Source organism: Cetorhinus maximus, chromosome 14 (genome assembly GCF_964194155.1).
Source record: "Cetorhinus maximus chromosome 14, sCetMax3.hap1.1, whole genome shotgun sequence".
NCBI classification, from domain to species: Eukaryota; Metazoa; Chordata; class Chondrichthyes; order Lamniformes; family Cetorhinidae; genus Cetorhinus; species Cetorhinus maximus.
Window position 1 is genome coordinate 73,221,273 of NC_135892.1, and position 24,893 is coordinate 73,246,165.

General features: G+C 40.3%; 1 protein-coding gene across 4 annotated transcripts in view; it reads right to left on the reverse strand.

Annotated features, from left to right (window-relative positions):
- Positions 1 to 24,893, reverse strand: part of esrrga (estrogen-related receptor gamma a) — a 268,041-nt gene that overhangs the window by 227,579 nt on the left and 15,569 nt on the right. Inside the window, exon 2 of one of the 4 annotated variants that reach the window (XM_078557073.1) lies at positions 17,553 to 17,634. The exons of the other annotated variants lie outside the window; for them this stretch is intronic. Within the exon in view, the coding sequence (XP_078413199.1) occupies positions 17,553 to 17,569 (17 nt within the window). The 5' untranslated portion in view covers positions 17,570 to 17,634. The remainder of the gene's footprint in view (positions 1 to 17,552; positions 17,635 to 24,893) is intronic. 4 annotated transcript variants of the gene reach the window in all.

Consider the following 24,893-nt stretch of genomic DNA (forward strand, 5'->3'; position numbering starts at 1 on the left):
GGCTTGGGGCCTGCATATGTGGAAAAACTTTTCCCCCATCGGGGGGTGGGGGGAGAGAGCGGGAGTGGACGCGAGCGGACTGGCTCCCGATTGGTGTCCCCAGCAAGAGGCACGCCGCCATTTTACTTGGGTGGGCCAATTAATGCCCACCCAGCGTGACATCTGCCAAGAAGCGTTATGCGCTTCCTGTGCAGGCAGGAGGGGATTCCCTCAGCCGGGAGTGCGCGTGCACGCGAAAGAGCGCACAGATCTCCCAGAGGCAAAGTGCTGCCTCAGGGAGATCGGCTCCGTTTTGAAACTTTTATAATGAAGGAGTTTAAAAATTTTCCCTGCCATGTCCCCTCATGTGACACCGTGACATGAGTTGGGACATGTCCATAACTTATATTGCAACCTTTCATTAAAATTTAAAAACCCTCATGAAGCCTCATCCAGCCAGTGGATGAGGTTTCATGATTCTTCACAAGCCCGCCTGGGCTCCCGACCTGCCCGCCAACCTTAAGGTTGGACGGGTAGGTCCATCAATGAGCTGAATTGGTTTCTCACACCTCACACCTTCCTCTCCCTCCCAGAACCATGATAGGTTCTTGTCCCCTTGTCCTCACTTATCACGCCACCAGCCTCCGCATTCAAAGGATCATCCTCCGCCATTTCCGCCAACTCCAGCATGATGCCACCAACAAACACATCTTCCCTTCACCTCCCCTGGTGGCATTCCGCAGGGATCATTCCCTCCGGGACACCCTGGTCCACTCCTCCATCACCCCCTACACCTCAACCCCCTCCCACGGCTCCTCCCCATGCAAACGCAGAAGGTGCAATACCTGCCCCTTTACTTCCCCTCTCCTCAGCGTCCAAGGACCCAAACACTCCTTTCAAGTGAAGCAGCATTTCACTTGCACTTCCCTCAATTTAGTCTACTGCATTCGCTGCTCCCAATATGGTTTCCTCTACATTGGAGAGACCAAATACAGACTGGGTGACAGCTTTGCGGAACACCTTCGGTCTGTCCGCAAGCATGACCCAGACCTCCCTGTCGCTTGCTATTTCAACACTCCTCCCTGCTCTCATGCCCACATGTCCGTCCTTGGCCTGCTGCATTGTTCCAGTGAAGCTCAACGCAAACTGGAGGAACAGCACCTCATCTTCTGATTAGGCACTTTACAGCCTTCCGGACTGAATATTGAGTTCAACAATTTTAGATCATGAACTCTCTCCTCCATCCCCACCCCCTTTCCTATTCCCCTTTTTCCAATAATTTATATAGATTTTTCTTTTCCCACCCATTTCCATTATTTTAAAATGTATTTCTATCCATTGTTTTATCTTTGCCTTTTAGCCTATTTCGATCCCTTCCCTTCCCCCCACCCCACCCCCACTAGGCCTATCTGTACCTTTATTATCACATTCCTTAGATAATATCACCAGCTTCAATACCTCTTTGTCCTTTTGTCTGTGACATCTTTTGGTTATCTCCACCTATCACTGGCCCTCTATCCAGCTCTACTTGTCCCACCCCCCTTAAACCAGCTTATATTTCACCTCTCTTCTATTTTTCTTTAGTTCTGTTGAAGAGTCATACGGACTCGAAACGTTAACTGTGTTCCTCTCCGTAGATGCTGTCAGACCTGCTGAGTTTTTCCAGGTATTTTTGTTTTTGTTTTGAATTGGTTTCTTAATGGCCTTAATAGGCCATTGACAGGTCGGCAGGCGTACAGCCGACTCCTGCCGACCTGGAAATGTAAATGACGTGGGGTGAGGTCGGGAGTTCCACCCGATGTCACCCCGCGTCGGCGTGCGGGTCCTGCCCCCCAACGGAAAAATTCTGTCCATGGTTCTGGCATCAGGGCTTAACCCATGCTGAGAAATTGCCAACAATGTCTCACTTACATTGTCTGGAAAAAATGCAACAAGAGGGTGCTTTGTTTTTTTTTTCAAAAAGCTATAATTTCACATGGAAAGTATTTCTACATTCCACATCATAAATTTCATTTAAAATTATTTATTACTTCTAATAACTATCCTTTTTGCTGCATGTGAAGAGGAAATGTAAGGAAGCGTGGAGAAAGAAGATTATTTGATTCATCAAACACGCTCTTTCACGTCCCAGCTAAAACTCTTACCATGGGTTCGACTTTTGCTCTATTCTATCCAAAAGCATGACCCTGAGTTTCTAGCCATTTAATTTTGTGTCTTATTCCCACTCTGGTTTATCTGTCTTCAGCCTCCTACACTGTTCCAGTGAAGCTCACCATCTTTCAATTAGGTACCTACAGCCTTCTGGATTCAACACCGAGTTCAACAATTTCAGATCTCTGCCCCCTTTTTGAACGGTAGCTTTGGTAATAATTCTGCTTTTTCCCATTTACATCTCCTCCCTACTCATCTTTGTTTCTTTACTTATCCATTACCATCTCCGTTTGATTTACACCACCATCCTTTTTGGCATTTAATTTTTTCTGTCCGCCCCGTATCCTAGATCTTCCCTTTTGTTCTTGCTGCCCTTCCCCCAACCCGCCTTCCCCTGCCTTTCTACCTGCTAAAAACCCAATGCATCTCTAAATTTGTCCAGTTCAGATGAAATGTCATCCACTGGTTAAATCTCTTTCTCTCTCTACAGAAGCTGCCTGACCTACTGAGGGTTTTCAGCATTTTCTGTTCTTATTTTGCTTATGTTTTAGGACTTTTCCTTGATCGTTGAAAATAGAAAGATCGGAACAGGGGCAGGCCATTCAACTACTCGAGCCTGTTCCACTTATAACTCAACTCCATTTACCCATCTTTATTTCAAATCCTTTAATACCCATACCTAACAGAAATCTACCTTTCAGTTTCGAATGTTTCAACTGAGCCAGCATCCATAACCTTTTGTGGAGCGATCCAGATATCACCCAATCATTGTGCAAAACAGTGCTTCCAGATTTCACCCTGAAATGGCTTAACTCTAATTTAAAGATTGTGTCACCTTGTTCTGCAATTTGTTTCTATGTATCCATCCAATTGAATGCCTTTATAATTTTAAAGAAACTCCAAGTATAGGCACAAAGTCTTGGCACTGGTCGTGAAAACCCATTGGAAGGATGCTACATTAAATACAGGGTAAAATACAATGCCATATTATTTAAACAAATAGGGTTAGCGCTGGCACATAATCCGAGCAATTACATAATTTGTATTCAGCCCTACACAATCAGACATAAACCGTAGTCCAGGTTATTTGAACTATTTAGCAGTGGATATTGAACCTTCACTGAGTTTCCCAGAGGTAATTTCACTAAGATTCTCTCTAGCATATATGTGAGGACTATGCATAACATACTCTTTGTGAGTGCTCAAATTTTAATATTACTTAAATTTACCAACCCCTACAATGAACATTTAGTTAGTCTTCATTTTTACTATAATTGGGTAAAATTAAATATAGTGTTATTTTTCCCATTACCTTTCTTTTTTTTATTTTTGTTCTCTTTCCCTTTCTCCTAAAGCATCTTGCACCTTCTTAAATTGGGATGGCGGGACAGCTCACCTTGCTGATGCCTCCACAAATATCATTGATTCTGTTCTTCATTCAATCCATTAGGTAAATGATACAGTAAAGAAGCTCTGTGATAACAGTTTCATTACAGCACTTAACTAAGAACAATATGATAGAAGTCAGTCATTATCTGAGATCTGCAAGTTCACACAAATGTCATTTACCCAAAACTTGTAATGAGAAGAAAGGTTTTGTGACAAACTAAAGTGGTTTAGTTTACTATCAAATGTTTTGGCAAACAAAATAAAATGCTTAAGAAACATTTACAGTAAATAAATGGAAGGTAAACTAATAAAGAAATAATTTCGCCTCTCAGGGTTATAGTTTGCCATTTCATATGTAGATTCTATTTTCTATGTCTGCTGTAAAGTTACGTTTAAAATATTATAATAACAATATAATTGAAGATGAAATAATGATTGTTGCACTTACAAAGGTGCTGTAATACTTAACTGATTATTGCTGATTTATCAACTGTCACTCAAAGGCAAGCAAATCACCAGGCTACTGGCCTCTACTTCACTATTCTTTATTTACTGTTGAAAAGTAAAACTAGACGTGTAAATTAATCCAACAGAAGCAGGAAATATTAAATTTATCTACAAAGGATGGCAATATATTTTTTTAAATCAGCAAATCTCTTATTTGTCCCCTACTGATGTCCTTAAAAGACAAGAGTGTGACTGTGAAGCAGTAGTTTAAGTTGTGTATGTCATTGTAAATGTAGCTAATGAACATCGCTCCAATTCATTCTAGAAATATGAGTATCAGCTGTCGAGTTTCCGCTGTTGCTGCACACAACTACATTTTCCATTCCTGAATCACTCAGTCCCAAGGCAACATTAGCAAGGGGATGGGGGAGCTGTGCGGGAGGGGGTGGAGGTGGGGGTGGGGTGGGGGGAGAGAGGGGGGGGGGTGAATTTTAATTCTCAAAAATGGATAGGTTTGGGTCAGGTGGAAAGTACAAATGTAAAAAATCTCAAACCTGCCCACTTCCAGTCACAGAGGTGGGAAGGAGGGGGATGTTTTGGGAAGTGAATCAATCATTTAAATGTATGCCTCAGATTTTTTTTCTCTGTTCCAGTTTTAACAGGAGGCAAGGACTGCTGCATGATGTGGATAAATGTTTGTTGGTCAGGAGGAGCAGAATTGTTACCTCCACACCTCTGGCCCAAACCTCTCCAGTGATTGCCGTTCCCAACTGCCTGTCCCCACAATCAGATGCCCTCCCAATGTCCTCCAGCAGCACCCCGCCCCCCACCCCCTGCTTATTTCCTTCATAGGCCCTTCCACAGTCTTCTGTCCTTCCTGTTCCTTGCAATTTTCTCCTCCTCTAGGCCCAATTTCCCTGCCTTCCCCCATCTCTCCCTCCTTTCTCTGCAGTCCCTGATTGTGGCCTGGATTTCAAAATTGGTAATCAGGTAATCTAAATTAAATCCATTCGTTCACATTTCATGTCCACAAAATTGCCCCCACGTTCACTCTCTCATTGATATCAGGTCCACAATGTTTGCATCAAGAGATGACAAAAATCTACACTACAATATGGTACTAAAAGAGAGATACTTGGGGGAACATGTCAGTGGCAAAATATCACCTTAATCATCATCGAATAGACTGCAGAATGAATGAATAAAGCTTTTTCGGAAATGGTAGCAAAGGAAATCCTTATCTTTCATCGCAGTTTATTTTACAAAGTCAAAATGTTAAAAAGCACATCATAATCTAAGCAATGCCACACTAATGGACAGAATTTTACGGCCTCGTTTCGGCGGGGACGGGGCCGTAAAATGCGGCGAGACATTCTAAACCTCATTGACTTCAGCGAGAAGGTAAAATCCCGCTGCCGTAAAATTTTGCCCCATGACTTTTTCTTCCTTTCATGTGCCTGAACATCATTCCTCCTGTGCTTCACAGCAGCTTGCCCCAGTAGTAGCATTGTCTCCCCAGTCAGAAAGATGTGGGATCGGATTTTTACATGCTGGCAGGTTGTAACCCTGGTGCAGTCACAATTTTAAAGTCGTGGTCCCGGAGGCCCTCTCAAGATTCTGGCATTATTAAAGTTCTGGTGGGGAGCAGGGAATGGAGAACCTGCTTACCTCCCATGAATGGCCCATTAAATTCCTTGAGGAGCTTATTAACAGGCTGGAGAGGTCAGCACTGCAGTTTCTATTGGTAATTTTTCCAATAAGCCAAACAGTCTGGTGCAGCTATGGGGTTCACTGCGGAGTGAAGGAAAAACTTATTATTTAACTTTGAAAGTTATTGGGCCCGGCCTCAGGTACTCTGCACCAGAACATGAGCATTACCTCAGTTTGACCCGGTCGCCCTCAGGATCATGCACTCTGAGGAGCTGCCAGCTCTCTTTGGCAAGGGGGCAGCAGGCCCCAACATGGTTGCTGCCTTTGTTGCTGGCACCAGGCAGGCAGCTCCTGCCTCCTGGAGACACTGCTGCCTAATTAGGGCATTAGCATTTAAAAATAGCATTGCACGAAAGATGCACTTAAAGTGTGGGATTGGGACCTGGAATTCATTTGGGCTTTGGGTTCCAATCCTGATCTGAAAATTTGGCCTGTGGGATCAAGTCTCAATAAGCGACTTGAGTAAATAACCTAGGCTTAAACCTCAGTGCAGTACTGAGGGAGTGCTGCCCTGTTGAAAATGTTGACTTTTAGAAAAGATGTTAAACCGAAGACTTCTTTGCATGTCCAAGTGGGTCTAAAAGATCTTGAGACACTATTTGAAGAAGAGCAGGGTGTATCTTTGTGGCTAGGTATCCCTTAATCAATAGCTCCAAAAACAGACTAATTGGTCATTTACTTCATTACTATTTGTGGAGCATGACTGTGCACAAATTGGAAGCTCCATTTGCCTGAAAAAGAGCACTTCAAATGCAATTTATTGGTTCTGAAGTGCTCTGGGAGACCCTGAAGATGTCAAATATAAGTTTTTTCTTTCTTCAACAGTAAATTCTCTAGGCCACGGAGCTTTCAAGAGTACATCAAATCATAGCATCATAGGTTTATGAATCCAATACTCACATTTTGAAATATACAGCACCGAAAAGACAAATTCATTTCTGCAAAAGAGATGGTTATTTGCAAAGCACTTTGAAATGGCAGTTTGAGGAGGTTACTTTAATTAAGCCAATAGGTGTCATCATTTTCAATAAATACAAACTACTGCAATTATTAGTCATTTTAATATTTTATCACAAAACCAGTGGATAAAGAAAGCAAAATCAAATATAGAATAGCTTAGCTTATATACTGTCAATGTGATAAAGATTAATATCTTATAAGAATGTATCAGGTTAATTTACATACTGTAATCCAGAGTAAAGGCCTATTCAACACAATTACTGTAAACATAAAATGCCAGCTAACTTCATTTTAAAAATTCTAATCCCATTCACCCGCTAAGTTTTATTTTTGAAATCTCATATAAAAAGAATAGAGTTTAAAAGCAGACTTGAGGTTTCACCTGATCTACATTAAACAGAACTGCATCATTTACATTTTTTTTTTGGTTTTGAAATTTAAATACTGTGCCATTTTCAGCCCATTTAAATCAGAATATACAATTGTTGAGCTTCACTGGCTTTTAAATTCCAAATCACAGGAGATAAGAGGTATCATCTGTCGTGGAGCCCTAGCACACAACACGGATATTCATTCATGCAGGACAAGACTATTGTGCCCATTAAACTATAAACAGCAAAAAGTAAACACTTCAAGATTCAGCTGAAAACCAGTATTATTTCCCAATCATACTCAACATCTGACTCACAGCAAGATAAGCATGGAGCGAAACAATACAGTATAAAAGATTAAGGAGAAATGCAATAGATATTTTCAAAATTATAAAAGGTTTTAAGAAGGTAAACAGTGAAGGATTGTTTCCACTGGCGGGTGAATTGGTAACAAAGGGTCACAGACTGAGGATTATTCCTAGAAGAATGAAGGAGGAAGTTCATAAGGATTTTATTCTCAAGAATATCATTAGGATATGGAACTCCTTACCACAAGCAGTTATTAAGGCAGTGACTGTAACATCATTTAAATGGGATTGGCTAGGAATATAAAAGGATATGGGGAAAGGGGAGGAAATAGGATTAAAGTAGATAACTGCAGTGGAAGACCTAGCACCAACACAGGAATGATGGGTCAAATGGCCTCCTGCTGTGCTGTAATTTCTATAATTCTAAATATGTAACCTCCTCTGAAATGCTGCTCAGAGGCTAAAAGAAATACTTAACTCAAGCCTGTTGGATACTGGCTATTTTGTTTCTTTTGCTACCTGTACTGTGCATGAATTGCAATCCTATTTATCTGTAAATTCATTCATTGCTTCTAGGAAGGGGAAGATAGCAGCCTAATCTTTCCCTTCCCTAAATTCAATTATTATTTGTATAATAATCACTATGAAAATGCAAGAGCAAAGATGGTCAATAATCAAATTAGTCATTTTTATTGATGGCCCCAAACAAATTCCAAGCTAAGAAGGTAATCTACTGCTCTGTCAGTGCGGACTATTAGGATTAGATTTGTTGCTGTACATTCATTTAGGAAGCAGCAATTACTTCCCCCCCTCCTTCCCCTCCAAAAGTACGACAGGAGCTTTGGTAAAGAAATTTATGACAAGTCCAATTATGACAGGGGATTAACAAAATAGAGAACATTGTACAGCTGAGCATAAAATACTAGCTACAGACAAGAGAACTTTACTCGACAATTTCAAAAAGCAAAATACTGCAGACACTGAAAATCGGAAACAAAATCAGAAAATGCTGAAAACATATGGCAGGTCAGTCAGCATTTGTGAAAAGGATAGACAAGTTTATCTTCCAGGTATGAGAACTTCTTCAGACCCCAGTTCGAATGAAAGGTCTGCGCCTGAAACATCAGTTTATTTTCTCTCTCTGCAAATGCTGACTGATCTGCTGTGTGTTTGTAGCACTTATTGATCATGCTAATTATCTTATTGGCTGCAGTAAACTTTTACAGAACTCTTGCTATCGTACAAATGCTAATGTGGCATGACAAAGTAATGCTTTTGGGCAGGAGAAATCTCTGGTCCATCCGGTTTACCACTCCAAACCTCCCATCGCTTTCCTTATTGTAATTCTGAAGCTAACTGACCAGAGTCACCTTTGCCCATAGGAATTCATCCAATCATTTGTTAAAAACTGCCACGTTTTTCTGTTCTACCATGGCCATTGAGCCTTCATCGTATATCTGTCACTCTCTTACTACACAAAAAAAAGTTGTCTAAATTTCCCATTTACTGTTGGCATCCTCAACACGACAGGGCTCCTTAAATCCTGTACCTGATTGAAAAGCTCCCCTGAATCCAAATTCCCTATGCACATATTTTTCTCTCAAGTGACCCTCATTCTTCTCTTTTCCTAAGAGTAAGGTTTAGGACTAAACGATCTTTCCTCATAACTCAGCCTTCTGTAACCAGGAATTGGCCTTTTAGCCCCCCCCCCCTTTGGACACCTATCAATAATTCATCATCAGCTTCACCAAGGCCTCAAACAATTTCATCATTACCTTGTTACACTTTTAGGTCATATTCCTTGCTATACATTTTAACTTTTTATTTGCTTTCTTCAGCACTTGCAAAATCCCAGATCCATTTCAGCTTTGTCACCTCAAGTAAATTGTCATTTACTACCTAATTAAAATTTTCCTACCTAATCGCATCACTTTAAAATTAGTTGTGATGAATTCCATCTGCCAGCTCTCTGCGCATTGACTTCACCTTTGGATTCCTTTGAATTATCACATATTGGTTAATATCACTGACCACTGTACTCAACTCAGTGTCACCTGAAAAATTAAGAAACCATGGACAATATTCTGACTGAGATACTTACAAAATTTATTTTTAAAATTGCAACAACAGCTGTGACCCTCAATTGATAACTGGGTTACACTTAGACCCTTCCCAAATACCCCTGGCTTTTGTTGTCTACCTGTCAGCCACTTTATGAATCTGCCTATGATACAGAGAAGCAGAAACATGGAAAACATTGACGTGGAAAGGAATATACATTCTGGTATCTTTCCTTCCTATTATCCTGGCAATAATCTGACAATGTGCTTCTCTTCAAGATGCTTATCAAATTTACCTCTTTTTTTATACTCATTTATGGGATGTAGGTCATTACGTACCCTTAATTCACTTTCAGAAGGTAGTGGTGAGCCACCCTCTTGAACCACTGCAGTCCATGTGCACTCCAGTGGAGTGGGAGGGAGGCCTCTGATGATCTAAACTACTTCTTCTTATAACCACCCATAATAAGCTGATCCAAAACTATCAATCTTCTTGATAAAATACTATTTCCTCCTCTCTCCCAGATTCTAGCACAATATAAATCTCCTCACTCTATTGCCTCATTCCAATACTAATAGCTCCGGCAATTGAAATTCAGGTTGGCAATATCCCCTAGTTTGATAACCTCTTCAAATTACTCTGGCAAACTGGTCAGACATGACCTGCTCCTTGTGATTCCACATGGAATCTCTCTAGTCAGACCTTTCAAATGATTGCTATGCTAACCCCCCTCAGCTCGAGCTAAGGCTCAGAGGCTGGTATTTGAGGGTATTTTAGCACTTTAAAAAAAAAACTCCTGTGCAATTTTTTTTTTAAAATCTAAGGGTCTTAAAATTCCAATCTTCATTACATGCATTTATTGTTTTAATGATCCTTACCAAAAATGTATAGATTGCAACATTCTGTACAATAATTAAACACAAGGTTGTAAAGAACAGTAACTTATTTCAGTTGCCCTTTATCCTCCATCTTTAGTTTTAAAATCCATTATTTAACCCCACTGATATAATCGTTACTGAATGAATGAAGCATAGCAGAGAATCTTCAGCTCGGCGAGCGATGGTAGGGCCTGCCGTTGAGGCGTCAAATAACGCGGGGTGATGTCAGGCGGGCATCCCGACATCACCGCATGTCATTTAGATTTTCAGTTCGGTGGGCGGGCAACCAACTCGGCTGCGCGCCCACCGAACTGTCAGAGGACTATTAAGGCCATTTAACTAACAATTAAAATACGTAATGGAGCTGCCCATCCAACCTTAAGGTTGGCAGGCAGGCAAAGAGCCCAGTGGGCCTTCGCATTTTTCATGAAACCTCATCCACGGGCGGGATGAGGTTTCATGAATGACCTTAAATTTCTTCAAAATTTTTTGTTGAAATTAATGCCCATGTCTGAGCTCATGTGACAGTTTCACATGAGGAGACATGTCATAAAAATGTTTTCAACACTTTATTGAACTGTTAAAACTTAAAATTAATTTCCCTCAGGCACCTCCTGATTCAGGGAACCACCGCCCCCCACCCCCCCCCCCCTCCTCCCCACCCCCACAGGGAGCTCTCAGCGCTTCCAGGCGCACGTCACGTTGGGCGGGGCCTTAATTGGCCCGCCACGTAAAATGGCGGCACGGACCCGATCAGGGACGCCGATTGGATCCGCACCCACCTGGCCCGCCCCCGCACAACCCCCTTGACAGGGGAAAATTCAGCCCGTGGACTTTGAAGTTTTAGGCCCAGAATTTTTTTTAAAGTTATACTGCATTTTAAGATCAGTCTCATTGAAAATGTATGAGGCTTTATGCTGCACAGTTTCCAATACAGAAAAGATAATAAAAAATGTTAAATGTGCAAATTGTATTTATTTCTTAACATAATATGTAAATAATGCTGAAAACTGTCATATGTTTTTAATTTATTTTTTCTCCGTAATTAATGCCCCTAAAACATACTTGGAAATTTATTCTTAGTTCTACAATATAAGTGAGATTTGGGCCCAGTTTTGTGGTTGTAATGATGGCAAAACTGTCAGGTGTCATTACTCTGTGAACCTGACGGCATTTCTGTCATCGCACATGCACAGTTAAACATGGAAATCCATGCTGTCAGGGATACCCTGCTCCTCCACATGGTGCGCTATTGCAGTCTTTGCAGATGCAAACAAGACAGAGATCAGTGATTTGATGTGAACTTCAACTTTTTACCCACTATTCTCGCTGTAAAAAAACAGTTAAAGTGTTATGCTTTGTTGAATGAGGTGTAGCTGAGTTTTTAATGGTGTCCAAAGTCCCAATTACTGTTCAGCACCCTTTGGCCTTGAAAAAGTAACTTTAGGAGTCTGCAATGTAATTTCCTCCATTCAATAATAAAAAAAAACATAGATTTTTAAAATAATGAGTTTTTTTTAAAGTTTATGATAATTCATCTTCAACCTTAATCTCATATGTCTACCCCAGTCTTTATTTTACTCTCTGTAAAATGATTAAAAAGTGAATGACAATCAGTGCTTTTTGCTTCCTGGTTTGCTGTCTGTCACAAGATTCTTCAATCTGATTGACTGCTTAGCCTGTTTGATGACTTCATTGTACCTAGAAGCCAGAGATCCCCTATAGCTAGCACCAAAATGAAATTGACATCATAAACAGGAAATCAGGCTCGCTAGATCTTTTGGGCAGCTTTCTTGGTGGTTAGCGGAAAGTGCCGTCCATTCACCACGGACCTCAAAATCCAGGCTGTGAAATTCTCCAATTACCAGATCCAGTGAACGTGTGGAAGTGAATTGTTATGTGTAAAAGCCTTTAGAACTTAAAAAGAAGTATTGCAGTCAACTTCAAATGATAACTGCTGAATTGGAACATAACTGTATCCAGAAGTAAGCTTAATAGCAAAAATTTGCTTTTAAAACTTGCACTTTGTGTAACCTGTTCTAATATTGTAGTCAAAATGATGGACTTGGTGATGCAAGTCAAGCAGTTCAGTGGCTAAATGTAATCTTTAAAATCAAAACAGAAATTAAATTAAACTTGAGATATGATTCCAAATTATCAGAGTAGAATTTTTCTGTTTGAGATCTTAGTTATGAAGAATCGTTCCTTTAATGAATTTTGTAATTCTGTAATTGAAATGCAAATCTGCTCATAATTTCAATTTTGTGCTTGGAATATAACTACCATTGAGGTTTTTTGTACAGTTTAGTAATTGGTGACAACAAATGAATAACGCTTTCTGTCTTGAAACAATTAGCAGTTTGTGTGTACTATCAATGGTTAGAAATGCTGAATGTCACCTTTGATGGAAATTACAGAATAATTAAGAATACTGCACTATTGCATGAAGAACACGGTTTATCTCAACTAATAATTTAGTTAATAAGAATAGGTTGAAATAGATGGTCAATTTTCTTACCAATGTAATTATCTTCATAATAAATTTTGGAAACTGTTAATTGCATGACTTATTGGTAAACCATAGTTGGCTAGTTTGTGATACTGGATTCTATATTGTAACGTACACACGTCCTATAGTCTTAATGCTCAAGAACATAAATATTAAGATAAAATGGTTATTTGAAACTAAATTCTATAGAGTTAGTATGTGTGACATTTGGTTAATTTTGAACATCTAGCGTGTAGAAATGTATTGTGACTCTGGGGCTGCCATTACGTTAAATTTTCCCTGTTATTATCCCTATTTGATAACTTAATTTCTCTCCAGTGCAATTTGTCCTTCCTGCCACGGTACAAGTATTTTTTGAAGGACGGGCCAGGAAATGCAGACAATGATTTCCCAAGTCTCCGTCCACATCACTGAAATAGTTTCTATGAGGTGCACTAGAATGGTGTAGAGTGCCTTCTCCTCTGACTTCTCCCCCACCCACTTCAATACAGAACAGCATCGCAACGCCACACTGAATATCCTCAGGCGGCAACCTGGGTTACAGGTGCTAATGAGGGAGATCTTTTACCTTGACGCTCTGATCAATGAGTCCGTGCACTAATGTTTCCTTCATCATTACTATCCGATTAAAAAGGTTAGTGATGAGATGTTCATTTTTGCTCTTTATTGGATTGTCTTTCCACAAAACAGTTTGCAGCAAAAAGTTTATGCTGTTTTATTTTCCATTAACACATTGACTGACCTGACAATAAAAGCACCCCTATTAACTATTCTGATGCAGTCATTACTTTGCACAATTAAGTTGTGTGACTGGCATTCAGACCTGTATATTATTCAGCTCTTCTGCAGAGAAATGTAATGCTTCATATTTATCACAAAACTATTGTTTCCTTAATTGATCGATTTGGAGTTTAAAGCGACTTTGTTGAAAACAAATAAGGCTTCTTAATATCTTCTGTTATATAAAAAGACTCAGGTTTTTACTCTAAGGTTTGATTCAGAATATACAGTTTGTGTGCTCATCTCACTGACCTTGGCTGTTGAACCATGTGTGCTGGTTTTATACTTGGCAGGAACCCAGCTAAAAGAACAAAAGTCAGTTGCATAGATACACAAACCATATAGCTTTGATTGCAATGCCAAGTATCACAAAGAACAAGTTAGCACTTTCACACACAACCAAAAAATGACTTAATTTCTTTGAATGGAGGAATATTAAAATTAACTGCACAGTAAAAGTTTAATAAAGGATTCCTCAAAAAGGACCTCTAGAAAATAATCATTTAAAGATCTATTCATTGCATATACCACTCTAGAAGGTGTGATGACCAAAGTAATCCCAGGTTTACCACTGGCATGTCCTGAGTTATTGGTCTCAGTTGAGGGGGTGGTGAGACAAATGCAGTCTCTCCTCAATCTCCCAGGTTACGTGTTGGGGATGGGAAATCAGTTTTTTGCTAGAAAGTGCACTTTGTGAATTCAAGTAATTATGTCAGGCGAGGACAGACTAAGGTTTAGAGTGATACCTCTCATTGTCGAGCAGCCGGATAGCAATCACCTTGCCTCCAACACTCCCTCCCTACCCCAAAACCCTCCAATGAAGAAGACTTGCAGCTACCATATTTAATCCCAATTCTCAAGCACTCTTATACAGACCCGAATATGTTAAGTGATATCATTTTCTTATAAACAAATTAAAAAATCATATGGTTTTATTAGAATTATTTTTTTCAAATCAGGCAATAGTCTAATAGGGCTAAGATGCAAAATAATGGACAGCTAACAACAATCACAACTTTCATTGGACTGTGAACCAAGACAGCAAAATTTAAGCAATTTATATCAACAGAAGAGTGATTGAACTCTGACCTTAATTCACTAGCAACTCTGGTTATTCTTTACAATATGTAATGCAATGTTCATTACAATTACAAAGGTGAAAGGATAATAAACTTGATAACAATATTAGGCTCAATGTTAAAAGGGCATCACATGGCTGCCACTGCAGCATTATAAGTTTGTTTTCAGAATGGATTACTAGAAAATAAGCAATGCCATATGTATTGGAGCATAATGGTTACCAAAGGGTGATTACAAGGCAGTAATTTAATACAGGGGTTCAGGTGATGTCATAAGCCACAAGAGCAAACCTTGAGTGGTTTATAACTGTCATCTAAACTCTGAGATTAGATTACTGCCTTGTAATCACTACTAGGTATCTGTTATTTTTAATAATACATACAGTAAATTGTATGGGTTGGTTTTATCCATTTTGGGTTTGTTTTTCTGCTGACTCTGGCTTTCAATGTGGATGCCAACTGCCACAGCACTCGGCATCATTGATTTGTGATGACGATCAAACTGAAACATTAACGATTGTGAAGTCAATTGCAGTGCATTTCATTGAAAATTCACATTTTTCAGCAAATTCTATAGTTGGTATGTAGTGGAAGTGGTTATGTGGAACTGTTTTTATAATAGTAACAGAAACCTACCTACATAGGCCAAACTAAAAGGACAGCAGTCGCTTTAAAAGCAGTTTTGGTCGTAATGACAACCTGTGAAATGTACATCCTCTGAAATGGAAAGCGCTATACAAAGATCCAATGACAGCAATCCCACCCACATATCTGGAATGCAAAAGCTACATATTTACTTAATCAGTCACTATTTTCAGATTTTCTTCTGAGCTGGCTTAGGCCGAGAGACATCAATTATTTAAAGGAAGTAACATGATGCTTCCTCTGTTAAGTCAAGTCTGCAAGCAGACCCCGAGAGAGAATAAAAAATGAATTAGCTGGAATTTATTATTGAGCTTGATGCAAACAGAGATTCAGCCATCATATCTGCACCAGGTTTCCACACACCTTCAAGCACCCTGCTGGTTTTCCCAATAAAATAATACTGCTACAGCAGGTACCTTTCAGCATGAGAGGGGTCTCTTTGAAAACTGCTTCACAGATGGAGAGTATGTCCAGTGGCTGTCCACACACACACACACACACACACACACTGTATTCAACACATGTAACAATTATTCATCCACCTCGTTCTCACTAAAGGCATGGCAATGCAATTTTATCGTTATAATCAAGACCATATGACAAAAGCAGAGGCCATTAGGGACCAATTTCAAGTGTTCTTTGCAAGACAATGATTTTCAGATTGCACTTACATATGCTGAACAGTTAAGTTTGCTTCATTGCACCTGCGCTGATTTATGCGGCTTTCTGCTGTGCTCTTCCTTCACTTGCCCCCTCCCCTTCCCAAAAAAAAAGATTTTTCTGGCCAAGCGAAGAAAAGTTTCAAAGGCTGACTGAATGTTAATATTTTTTTTCTCTTCGTTTAATTGAAATCTGCTTTAAATCTTGTTCAGCACTTACCCCCCTTCAACCTCCAGGTGCCAGAGGGCTTGTTACTTGTGAATTATTTAACAATCATATTTGCGGTAGGAAATTGATTTTTGAGTAAATCCATATTGATTGAGTTATGCGAGACTAATGATTTGAAGTAAAATGTTGCTGTTAACTTCTAGGGAGGGAGAAAGAGAATGTTTTCTGCATCAAATTTTCACTTGAAAGGGACCCTGGCACCCTGCTTTCACCCTGTCATAGCCTGTGATGACTAACTGTCTGCCAACCATGACCAAGCGATTAAAGCAGACAGCATCTGTGTATCTTTGCGGTAATAGGAGCCTGCTTTCTATTTTCCATGCATTGAAACTTGAGTAGTCTATTAGCTCCTGCATTTTTAGTTTGATGAATTTATTACCCTCCAATTTTTTTTTTATCAAAAGCAGAGCAAAAGCAGATTCATCCTAATTTCATTTTTCCTTCTCCAGATTGGTTACAAATCTTTTAGCTGAGTCCTCACCAATTCTGAGGAGCACCTCACTTGCACGAGAAATATCTTTTCTGGCTCCAATGAATGCTACAAACACTGTCATGTCCTTTCAATGTGCCATTTTTTTGTGTCTTGTATTGAAGTTTCCCATCTTATTGTGCGTGATTCCCCCACTGAGACAGCAGACACACGACCTGTTGCCAAGTGTCAAGCACTGGCACTCAAGCTGATGAGTTCTCACCCTTCACCTCCATTAGATATGTTGTTTTGTCTCCCTCTAGCCCCTCCTCCCAATGGTTCAGTCACTCAACAGGTGGGAAGTGTGAATGTAAACCCACATTATAGCTCTCTAGAATGCAGTACATAGACACAACATGCTGTCAGTGGACTGCTTTCTAATCTCTAAATATGCTTATTTATTTCCCAGAGTTGCAGTTACTGTTCACCTGGGATTCAGAATCACTGGCATGTTGAGTATCAGATCAGAAACGTCCAATATCATGGGAGGATCATGTGACCTACAAAGGCAAAAAATATTTTCATGATGTCACCAAACAATCTTGAGTTTTGAAGGAAGGAGGGCATGACCAAATATGAATAAAAAGCTAGTAAAAAATGTGAAATGGTTACATTTAGCTTCCTTGATTGGTTGGTTTGGTAAATGCATCATTGGATGTGATACTGAGACACGCAGGACTGTAACCTCCCAAGTTCAGTCTCTGATCTGTGCTAAGTTCGTTGATCTCAGTTGGAATAGTGATAAGATGTTGCAATAAACCTCAGTGTCTTCCAGACTAGCAACAAGGAAAGGGGAGAAGGAAGGAAAGCAATCAGGGTTCCAGCTCCCGACCACTATCCAGTGACCACTACTGGAAAGTACATCTGCAGACATCGAAAGAAGAGTGGCTCTATGCCCTTCAGAGTGAAACAACCTGCCGATACTCACGGTTTAAGCTTCCACATGTAGAATGGGCTCTTGGGCGAAGTTAGGGAGGGCTGCCGACACTTGTGGAACTGCACCCCAGCGTCTTCAATGAAGGAAAAAAGGGGGAGAAAAGATCACGTTTTTAATTGGACATTTTTTTGCCTAAATAAATAGTTAACAGGTGTTTACCATTCTTTAACAGAAAGGAGCCAAACTCAAACGATGCCATCCTTCCTCTCCTTGAATCTTAATGGATTGAAATCATGAGTAATCAGGCTGACTCCAATTCTTTTCCCAGCAGTTCAAAATGATGCAAATCCATATGTCACTCAATTTTCCCTCCCTCCTACAATTTAATAGTGTTCGACACTATGAGCCTCACAAAATCTCTTAAGATAAGACTCTGCCGATCCATCAGAGAAAGAAAATAACATGGGAAAATCAATCTAAACATCTCCTTGTGGCTGATTACAGAGTCACCTCTAGCTACTGGTTACCTGCCTACTCTCTTGGTAAGAAAATAATACATGGTGCAGGGGAACCTAAAAGTAGTGAGGGAAAAAGAAAAAAATAATTTCAAAATGGGATGGGGAAATTAGTATAAATATAAGAAATTATACACAATACCAACTAAAGGAAAAATGGTGACAATTTAACAAGTTTCAATTGAAGTTTCATGTTGAACAGTCTTGTTTTGGCTATTCCAAAAATGGCACCAATACAAGGCAGAAAACTTCCGAGCAACCATAAGAACACCATTTTCAAACGACTCCATTAGACAAATACACCAGATTAAGGTTGTTCAGTTGGATTTTCTCTGTGGATTTGTCTGAAAATTATGTTGTGCTTCGAAATTTGAAATAATGTTAGGCTAAATTATTTTATTTGAGGCATTGTCTTCTTGCTTTGCAATTAGTTGTGCATCTGTACTGGAATAGAAATTGGGTACTTCCCCCCTACACCTCCACTAATGCCTTTGATCTAGGTGATAGAAGTGCAGCTGAATGCCCTCGAATTAACTCATTGGAAATAAGGGAAGTCCCTTGACCCCACACTCAATACAAATTAACTGAAATCAGCAATTCAGTGCAGCCTTAGCCCTCTACCAATCCACTGTGCCCACCATGGCATCCTAAATTGTTGAAGGTTGGCCCAAATACTCTTTTATACATTGTGTGTTGAAGAACGTGAAGACTGCAGTAGGATTAAGGTGATAATTAAATCGGGCAGGGGGGAGGGGGTTTGGTGGGGAGGGGGGGTGGTGGTCTGCTAATGCTCAGAAGCCACTTAGTACTCTCAATTTATGACATCATCAGAGCCACTCGATTGAATTACTGCCTTGTAATTCACTGCCAGCCATCTATTATCCTATATTAATGCCCTTAAGGGTAATTTGAATACTCTGATGGAATATTTATCAAGACCTGGGGCTTGATTCTAATCATGGCACAAGTAAAAAGATTGGGTGCATCTCATTAAAGTCCATCCAATATAAATTAGCTGTACGTAGATTAGTAAGCAATTTGTATCTCTACACATCTGACTTTGAATCTTGTAGCTGCAAAACACATACACAATGGGGTGAGCAATTCCAACTACACTATTATTACACAACTGTGTTTTTGTTTTGCTCTTGCCAAAAACAATAACATGGGTTTATCACAGGCAAAATATCAAAATATATATTGTATAAATATTTTCACTACAGATTGGTGCAAAGCTTTCTGGAAGGAATAAATGCAATGTAGTGTTCATTGGATATCAGCAAACAGCTTTGTTTTTTAAATTCTACCAATGCAAATTGTGTAACCTGTTCCTCTATAGTGCAATATAATTCTGAGCCAACATACAATGTTTGCAATTTTTATTACTGAGTCGGTCTGTCAGCTTTGAGTATCCAAAAATAAGTTCTTATTTTGTAACTCTATGCAGGGTGTAAGAAACTTCAATGCTGTCTGATATGAGCAGAGATTATTTTAGCTCATCTCTATAAATACTACAAAACACAACACTGTGCATTCTTAGTGCGCTGAAGTAAAGCTAATCTTATCAAAGTCCAGAAAAATCCACAGATATATTTTAAAAAGGGAAAACAAAAGGAATTAGGTAAATGTCTACTAACATAAAAGATCCAAGTCAGATATCACCACTTTTAAGTGCAAATGACTTGTAATCACGGAGCAAAACCTGCTGCTAAGTGACAAGCAGCCACTTAAATGACATTCTGGGACTGGACCAGTAAAATTAGTGGACTTCCAACAGTACATGTTCTGATCATGCAGAACTAGCTGGAAATCATAAGAGGATTTACATATGTAGGGTTTCTGTATGCCCATCTATTTTTAAGATTAAATTAGAATTGGGCATGAAATATGCACAAACATTTTTCCTTCCAATTTGGGAAGGGAGATCTATGACCTAACCTTCAACATGATTAGAAGCAGGACCAGCCTGCCCTCTTCCTGCATTTTTAAAGCAGTGGACTGGTACATTAGTGATATAAAGAAGAACTTGGTCCAGAGCAATGATTTAAATGTTGGTGTCACAAGATATATTATTCTTTGAACATTATTGTATTTGCATCTTAGTACCATTCAGCTTCTTCATGGCACATGAAGGCCACAGTTAAGAGATTATCCAAATTTTTCACCCATATTTATCAACAGTGTATATTTAAACATAAAATAAATAAAATTACCTGAAGCAGCAGTAAATGATGCTAGACAAAAAGAGCTGAATAGAAGGTTAACTAGAAAATGTTTTTCTTTCTTCATTCTTTCAAAACATGAAGTTAGATTAATTGATTTCTAATTGTTTTGAGTGTGTTTTTGTGGGCAATATGGACATCGCTTGTGGAGCACTGACTGATCACCGGCCGGGGCGGGGGTGGGGGGGGGCAATTTGCACACACCTGATGAAATTTAAAGGCAGTCTGCAACTTTTAAAGAGGAGATGCACTTTGGCTGCAGGTAATGTCAGGTGCAGGAGAAGTTGCAAAGCCTGGCCTTGCTTTCAGACCCCATTTTTCAGGTTTTGGTGGAAGAAGTCAGCAGAAGATGGGACATCTTCTATTTACCAAACAACAGAAAGATTTTCAGGTCAGCTGCCAGACACAAGTGGGAAAAGGTGGCACAGTGCAAAGAGTAGAGAGAGTACATCCCCCAAGCCACAGATTAAATGCAGGAAGGAATTCAGTGACCTCGAAAGGTTAGCCAGGGTAAGTCCCCAGCTCATATCTATCACTACTCTATGATTAGCCTTGCACCACCTATTGCTGCAGCGCTCACGGCCTGTCCCTCCCTCAACTGCTATTACTCTCCTACAATAGCTGCAGCACACTTTACTCTGCTGATTTCAGCTCCTACTGCAACACACTAGAGCTACCACTATCCTCATTATTACTTCTTTCACCTCCTCACACCTCTTCCATCTTGCCACATGAGCAACACTCCTCTACCCTCACTCGCCTCAAAATGTCCTCAAAAATTATCATTACTCTAGCATGGGTACACTTTCTTCTTTCATGCAGGGCAATGTCACACCCAAAAACAGAGAGCCGGCAGCCACAGGAAAAGGACCACACTTCATCCATGTGCTGTCCCCACTTGTAGAGCAGATCATGGACATCGTGGGCAGAAGCATGTCAGGAGCGTGGTATCTGGTGATGTTGGAGGGCAAGTCCTGCAGGATTTTCAGCTATCTTCTTTTTTCACTTAAACCCCACCCTTCCAGAAGCCATGCTTCTGTTTCTGCTTACACACAGCCCTCAGGGATAAAAGGAAGAATAAGAGAGCAGTGCTGCAGTACAGCAAGCGTACCTCAACCTTACACTTGCACTTATCAGCTCAGAGCCCATTGCTGTGTGCAGTGCGGCAGTGTCTGCATGTAGAGATCCGTTCAGCATGAGTGTGTAGGAGCAAGGGCAGAGGGATAGAATGCCAAAGAAGCAGTTCGTTGGAACTCATATCCTAGCCTTGCTTGCACATGGGGCACAGATGGAGACATGGCTCCCACTATAACTAAGAAGACTGATAGCAATTCACACAGCCCTTTTAAATGGACTGGGCTGCTTTTTAGAGAACTCATGCACATTCTCAACGGAGAATGTGGAAAAGTCCAGTTTCAACTTGTGCATAGCATCAAGACCACGCAGCCAAACAGAGTGACTAATCAGCTCTATGAGCTTTGCAGAATCTCAACTCTGCAATCAGCTCCAATTCATTTGATAGAGGCTCAAATATCTACCATCTTGGCTTTGAGACTAGCATCTCCTCTGGCTTACAAAGATCAAAGTTGAGTATGAGTAGGGTCTTATAGAGCCTCACAGCATGCCTATGGCACTCTGCTTGTGTGCAGAACAAAGGGAGTGCTGACGCTCCTCTGAATGCCTTTGGCTCCATGAAGCAGGCGCCTACTGGCTCCCCAGTTACCCTCACAACCAGTGGTGCTGTTAGCACCAGAAAGCTAGCTGGATCAGATTGCCCCACCAGAGCCAATCCCAGCAGTCTGTAACCAGCTCCACAACGTTCGGATACCCTCAAGAGTGTTCACCACTGTCATCTCAAGTGCTTTAATGAAACTTCAGTGGCCTTCCACATTCCAAGCTGCAGTTACTCAGGAACTACATCGCAGGAGGAATAGAATTGGTCACGTGCACACATGACAGATACTGGGTTGTACAAAGTTGATTTACAGATAGATAAGTCATGTAAACATTTGTCAAATCAAGATGAGAGTCTGTTACAGTAATGAAGTTAAATATTTGCTTTTAGTATCCCTATTGGCCTTCAAAATCTTATTGATGCAAGAGGGACACAAAAGTTGTGCAGTTTGAGGACAGTAATATGATGGGTGTGAGGACTGGGTCCAATGGAAGGAAGAGCTGTTGGTGTTGGGGGAGGGAAGGGACCAATTAAGAGAATCGCTTCTCAATAAATTTGCTGCATGGCAGTTCTGGTAACTTCTGTTGGGTCATGCTCATTTGCTTTCTTCAGTTCCTCCTTCATCTTCCTGTTCCACTTCTTCCTCCTCAGGAATCTTCAAAGTTAACTTCCCTTTGAATAGCTAGATTGAGAAGCATGCAACATTAAGAATCTTGAGACTCACTCTGGATTGACCTGATGAACTTCTTCCAATTCATCCAGAAAGTAAACTGTTGCTTCAGGATACCAATGGGTTGCTTGGTGACAATCCTTTTGATGCATGGCTCTCATTATATTGGAGTTCTGTGTATGTGCCTGGGTTCCTGAGAGGAGTCATGAGCTAGTTGGTGGGAATAAAATATAACATTGCATAACACTACAGTGGCATGGTGGTTATGTTACTGGATTAATGATCCAGAGACATGAGTTCAAATCCCACCAAGGCATCTGAGAAAATTGAAATTAAATTATTCTGGAATAAAAAGCTAACATCAATAATGGTAACCACGAAAACTACCAGGTTGTCATAAAAATTAATGTCCTTTAGAGAAGGCAATCTGCCATCCTTACCCAGTCTGATCCAGACCCACAGCCATCTTGTTGACCTGTCCTCTGAAATAGCCTAGTGAGCCATTTAATTGGAGTCAAGAAGGAGGCCCACCTCCAGCTTCTGACGTGCAATCCCATGAATGGACTTTTAAAAAGCCCTTGAGCCCCAGCACAGCCCCCCACCTGATGTTTCAGGTATTACAGAGTGGATATTGAGAACTGACACAATATGAAAGCATTATGACTACCACCAGGATACCAGACTCAGACCTTCAAGTAGTCACAAACAACATACACAATGAGCAAATAGAAACCTTTGCTGTTCAGAAATAGATTTGCTTCAAGAAGGGGGAGCATGCAGGGCTACATGCATGTAGTCAACAAGGCCCTCCAACTGCTGGAATCTGGAAATGTGAACAGATCCCAATGCACTTACTTCCCAATTGTCAGCCTCCATGCTATCACACACACTGCATCAGTGGCATGCCAAATCACCATGTGCACAGCAAACTAACTGAGATTGCTGATGTCCTCACAAGCAGTTTGGAAGGAGCCAGAGGCATGAAAATTAACAGTCACTGTCACAGCCAGTGCAGTGCATGTCCAGTATTAGGCTTCAACTCTTTACAATAAGTGACGCAGGCACGTCACTGTCTCCATGTGGAAAGACAGCCACCTTACGAACTGATTTCATGCTTTTCTTCTGTATATCATTTCAAACTGTTTAAAGTAATTGAAAAAAGATGCTTTACTGTAGTGTATTCTTGCATCTTTCTTTTAAGGATAGAAGACTACAGCACTGAGGTTAACATTAAACCATTTACTGAACTACACTGCACAATCTTTCCTTGATCCCAAAACAATCATCTGCTCTTTTTCCCTTGAAGATGTGCAGATTCTGACTGCCCACTGCCCAGTAAATGGCCTAGCATGACAAAGCAGGGTTAAACAGGTACCAGCATGACTAAAACCAGAATAAGCAGGTGCAGTGTGGCAAACTCAGCAACTTAATACTCTTGCTTCCTGTCAAATGTTTCAATTGAAGCAGGCCAATCTGAAATCAAGCTCTAAGTAATTCCACTCATTATTGTGGAAATTGTACTTTTGTCAAAATTTTAACCCTTAAAGCAAATCTATATGTTTGGCTTTTGCAGTACATTTCACAACTGTTTAAACTTAGCATTTGTTTTTTGAGAAACCGTGTTATTCAATGTAGCACCAGTTTAGCCTTTAGAAAACATCCGTATTTGGGATTTGTTGTATATTGAATGACTCAATAAATCTAGAATTTGTTTTTCAAAGAATTGTTAATGCATGCAACATGAAATATTAAATAATTTTGCTCTCTAATAATTTTTAGCTTCGTAACAGAGAATCACTATTTAAACCATTAATAGTTCTCAAAATCTCGAAATTCAATGGTTGAAGTTCCATAATGGAATCTGTATTTATGGTCACTTTTATAAGTATGGTACTGACCATACTTTCCTGTCCTCACCAGCAGTGAGCACAAGTCAGCACAAGTTATAGCTGTTTACAGTCACCCTTGTCATGCATATCCCAGCCACTTCTATTCCTTATTAGGTCCACTGAATCATAATTACTTGCAACAGTTACACGCTGAATAGAGTTTGCTGAATGGGTTCTACCTATTTCCTAAATGTCAGAGAATTTTTCTTTCACACTGACCAGAGTGCAGTCAATATTAGAGGCAAGATCTGTATTTAGTTACAGATGGAGTGGACAATGTAGGCAGCTGTTGGGGTGGGGGTGGTTGGGAGGTGGTGAAGGGTGGAGGGGGCATGGGTGGAGGGTACAGTGGCAGAAGTGTCAGAACGTAATTGATGGGCCCTGATTGCAAAATGTCCTGGAGATACCATGGAATGTGTGT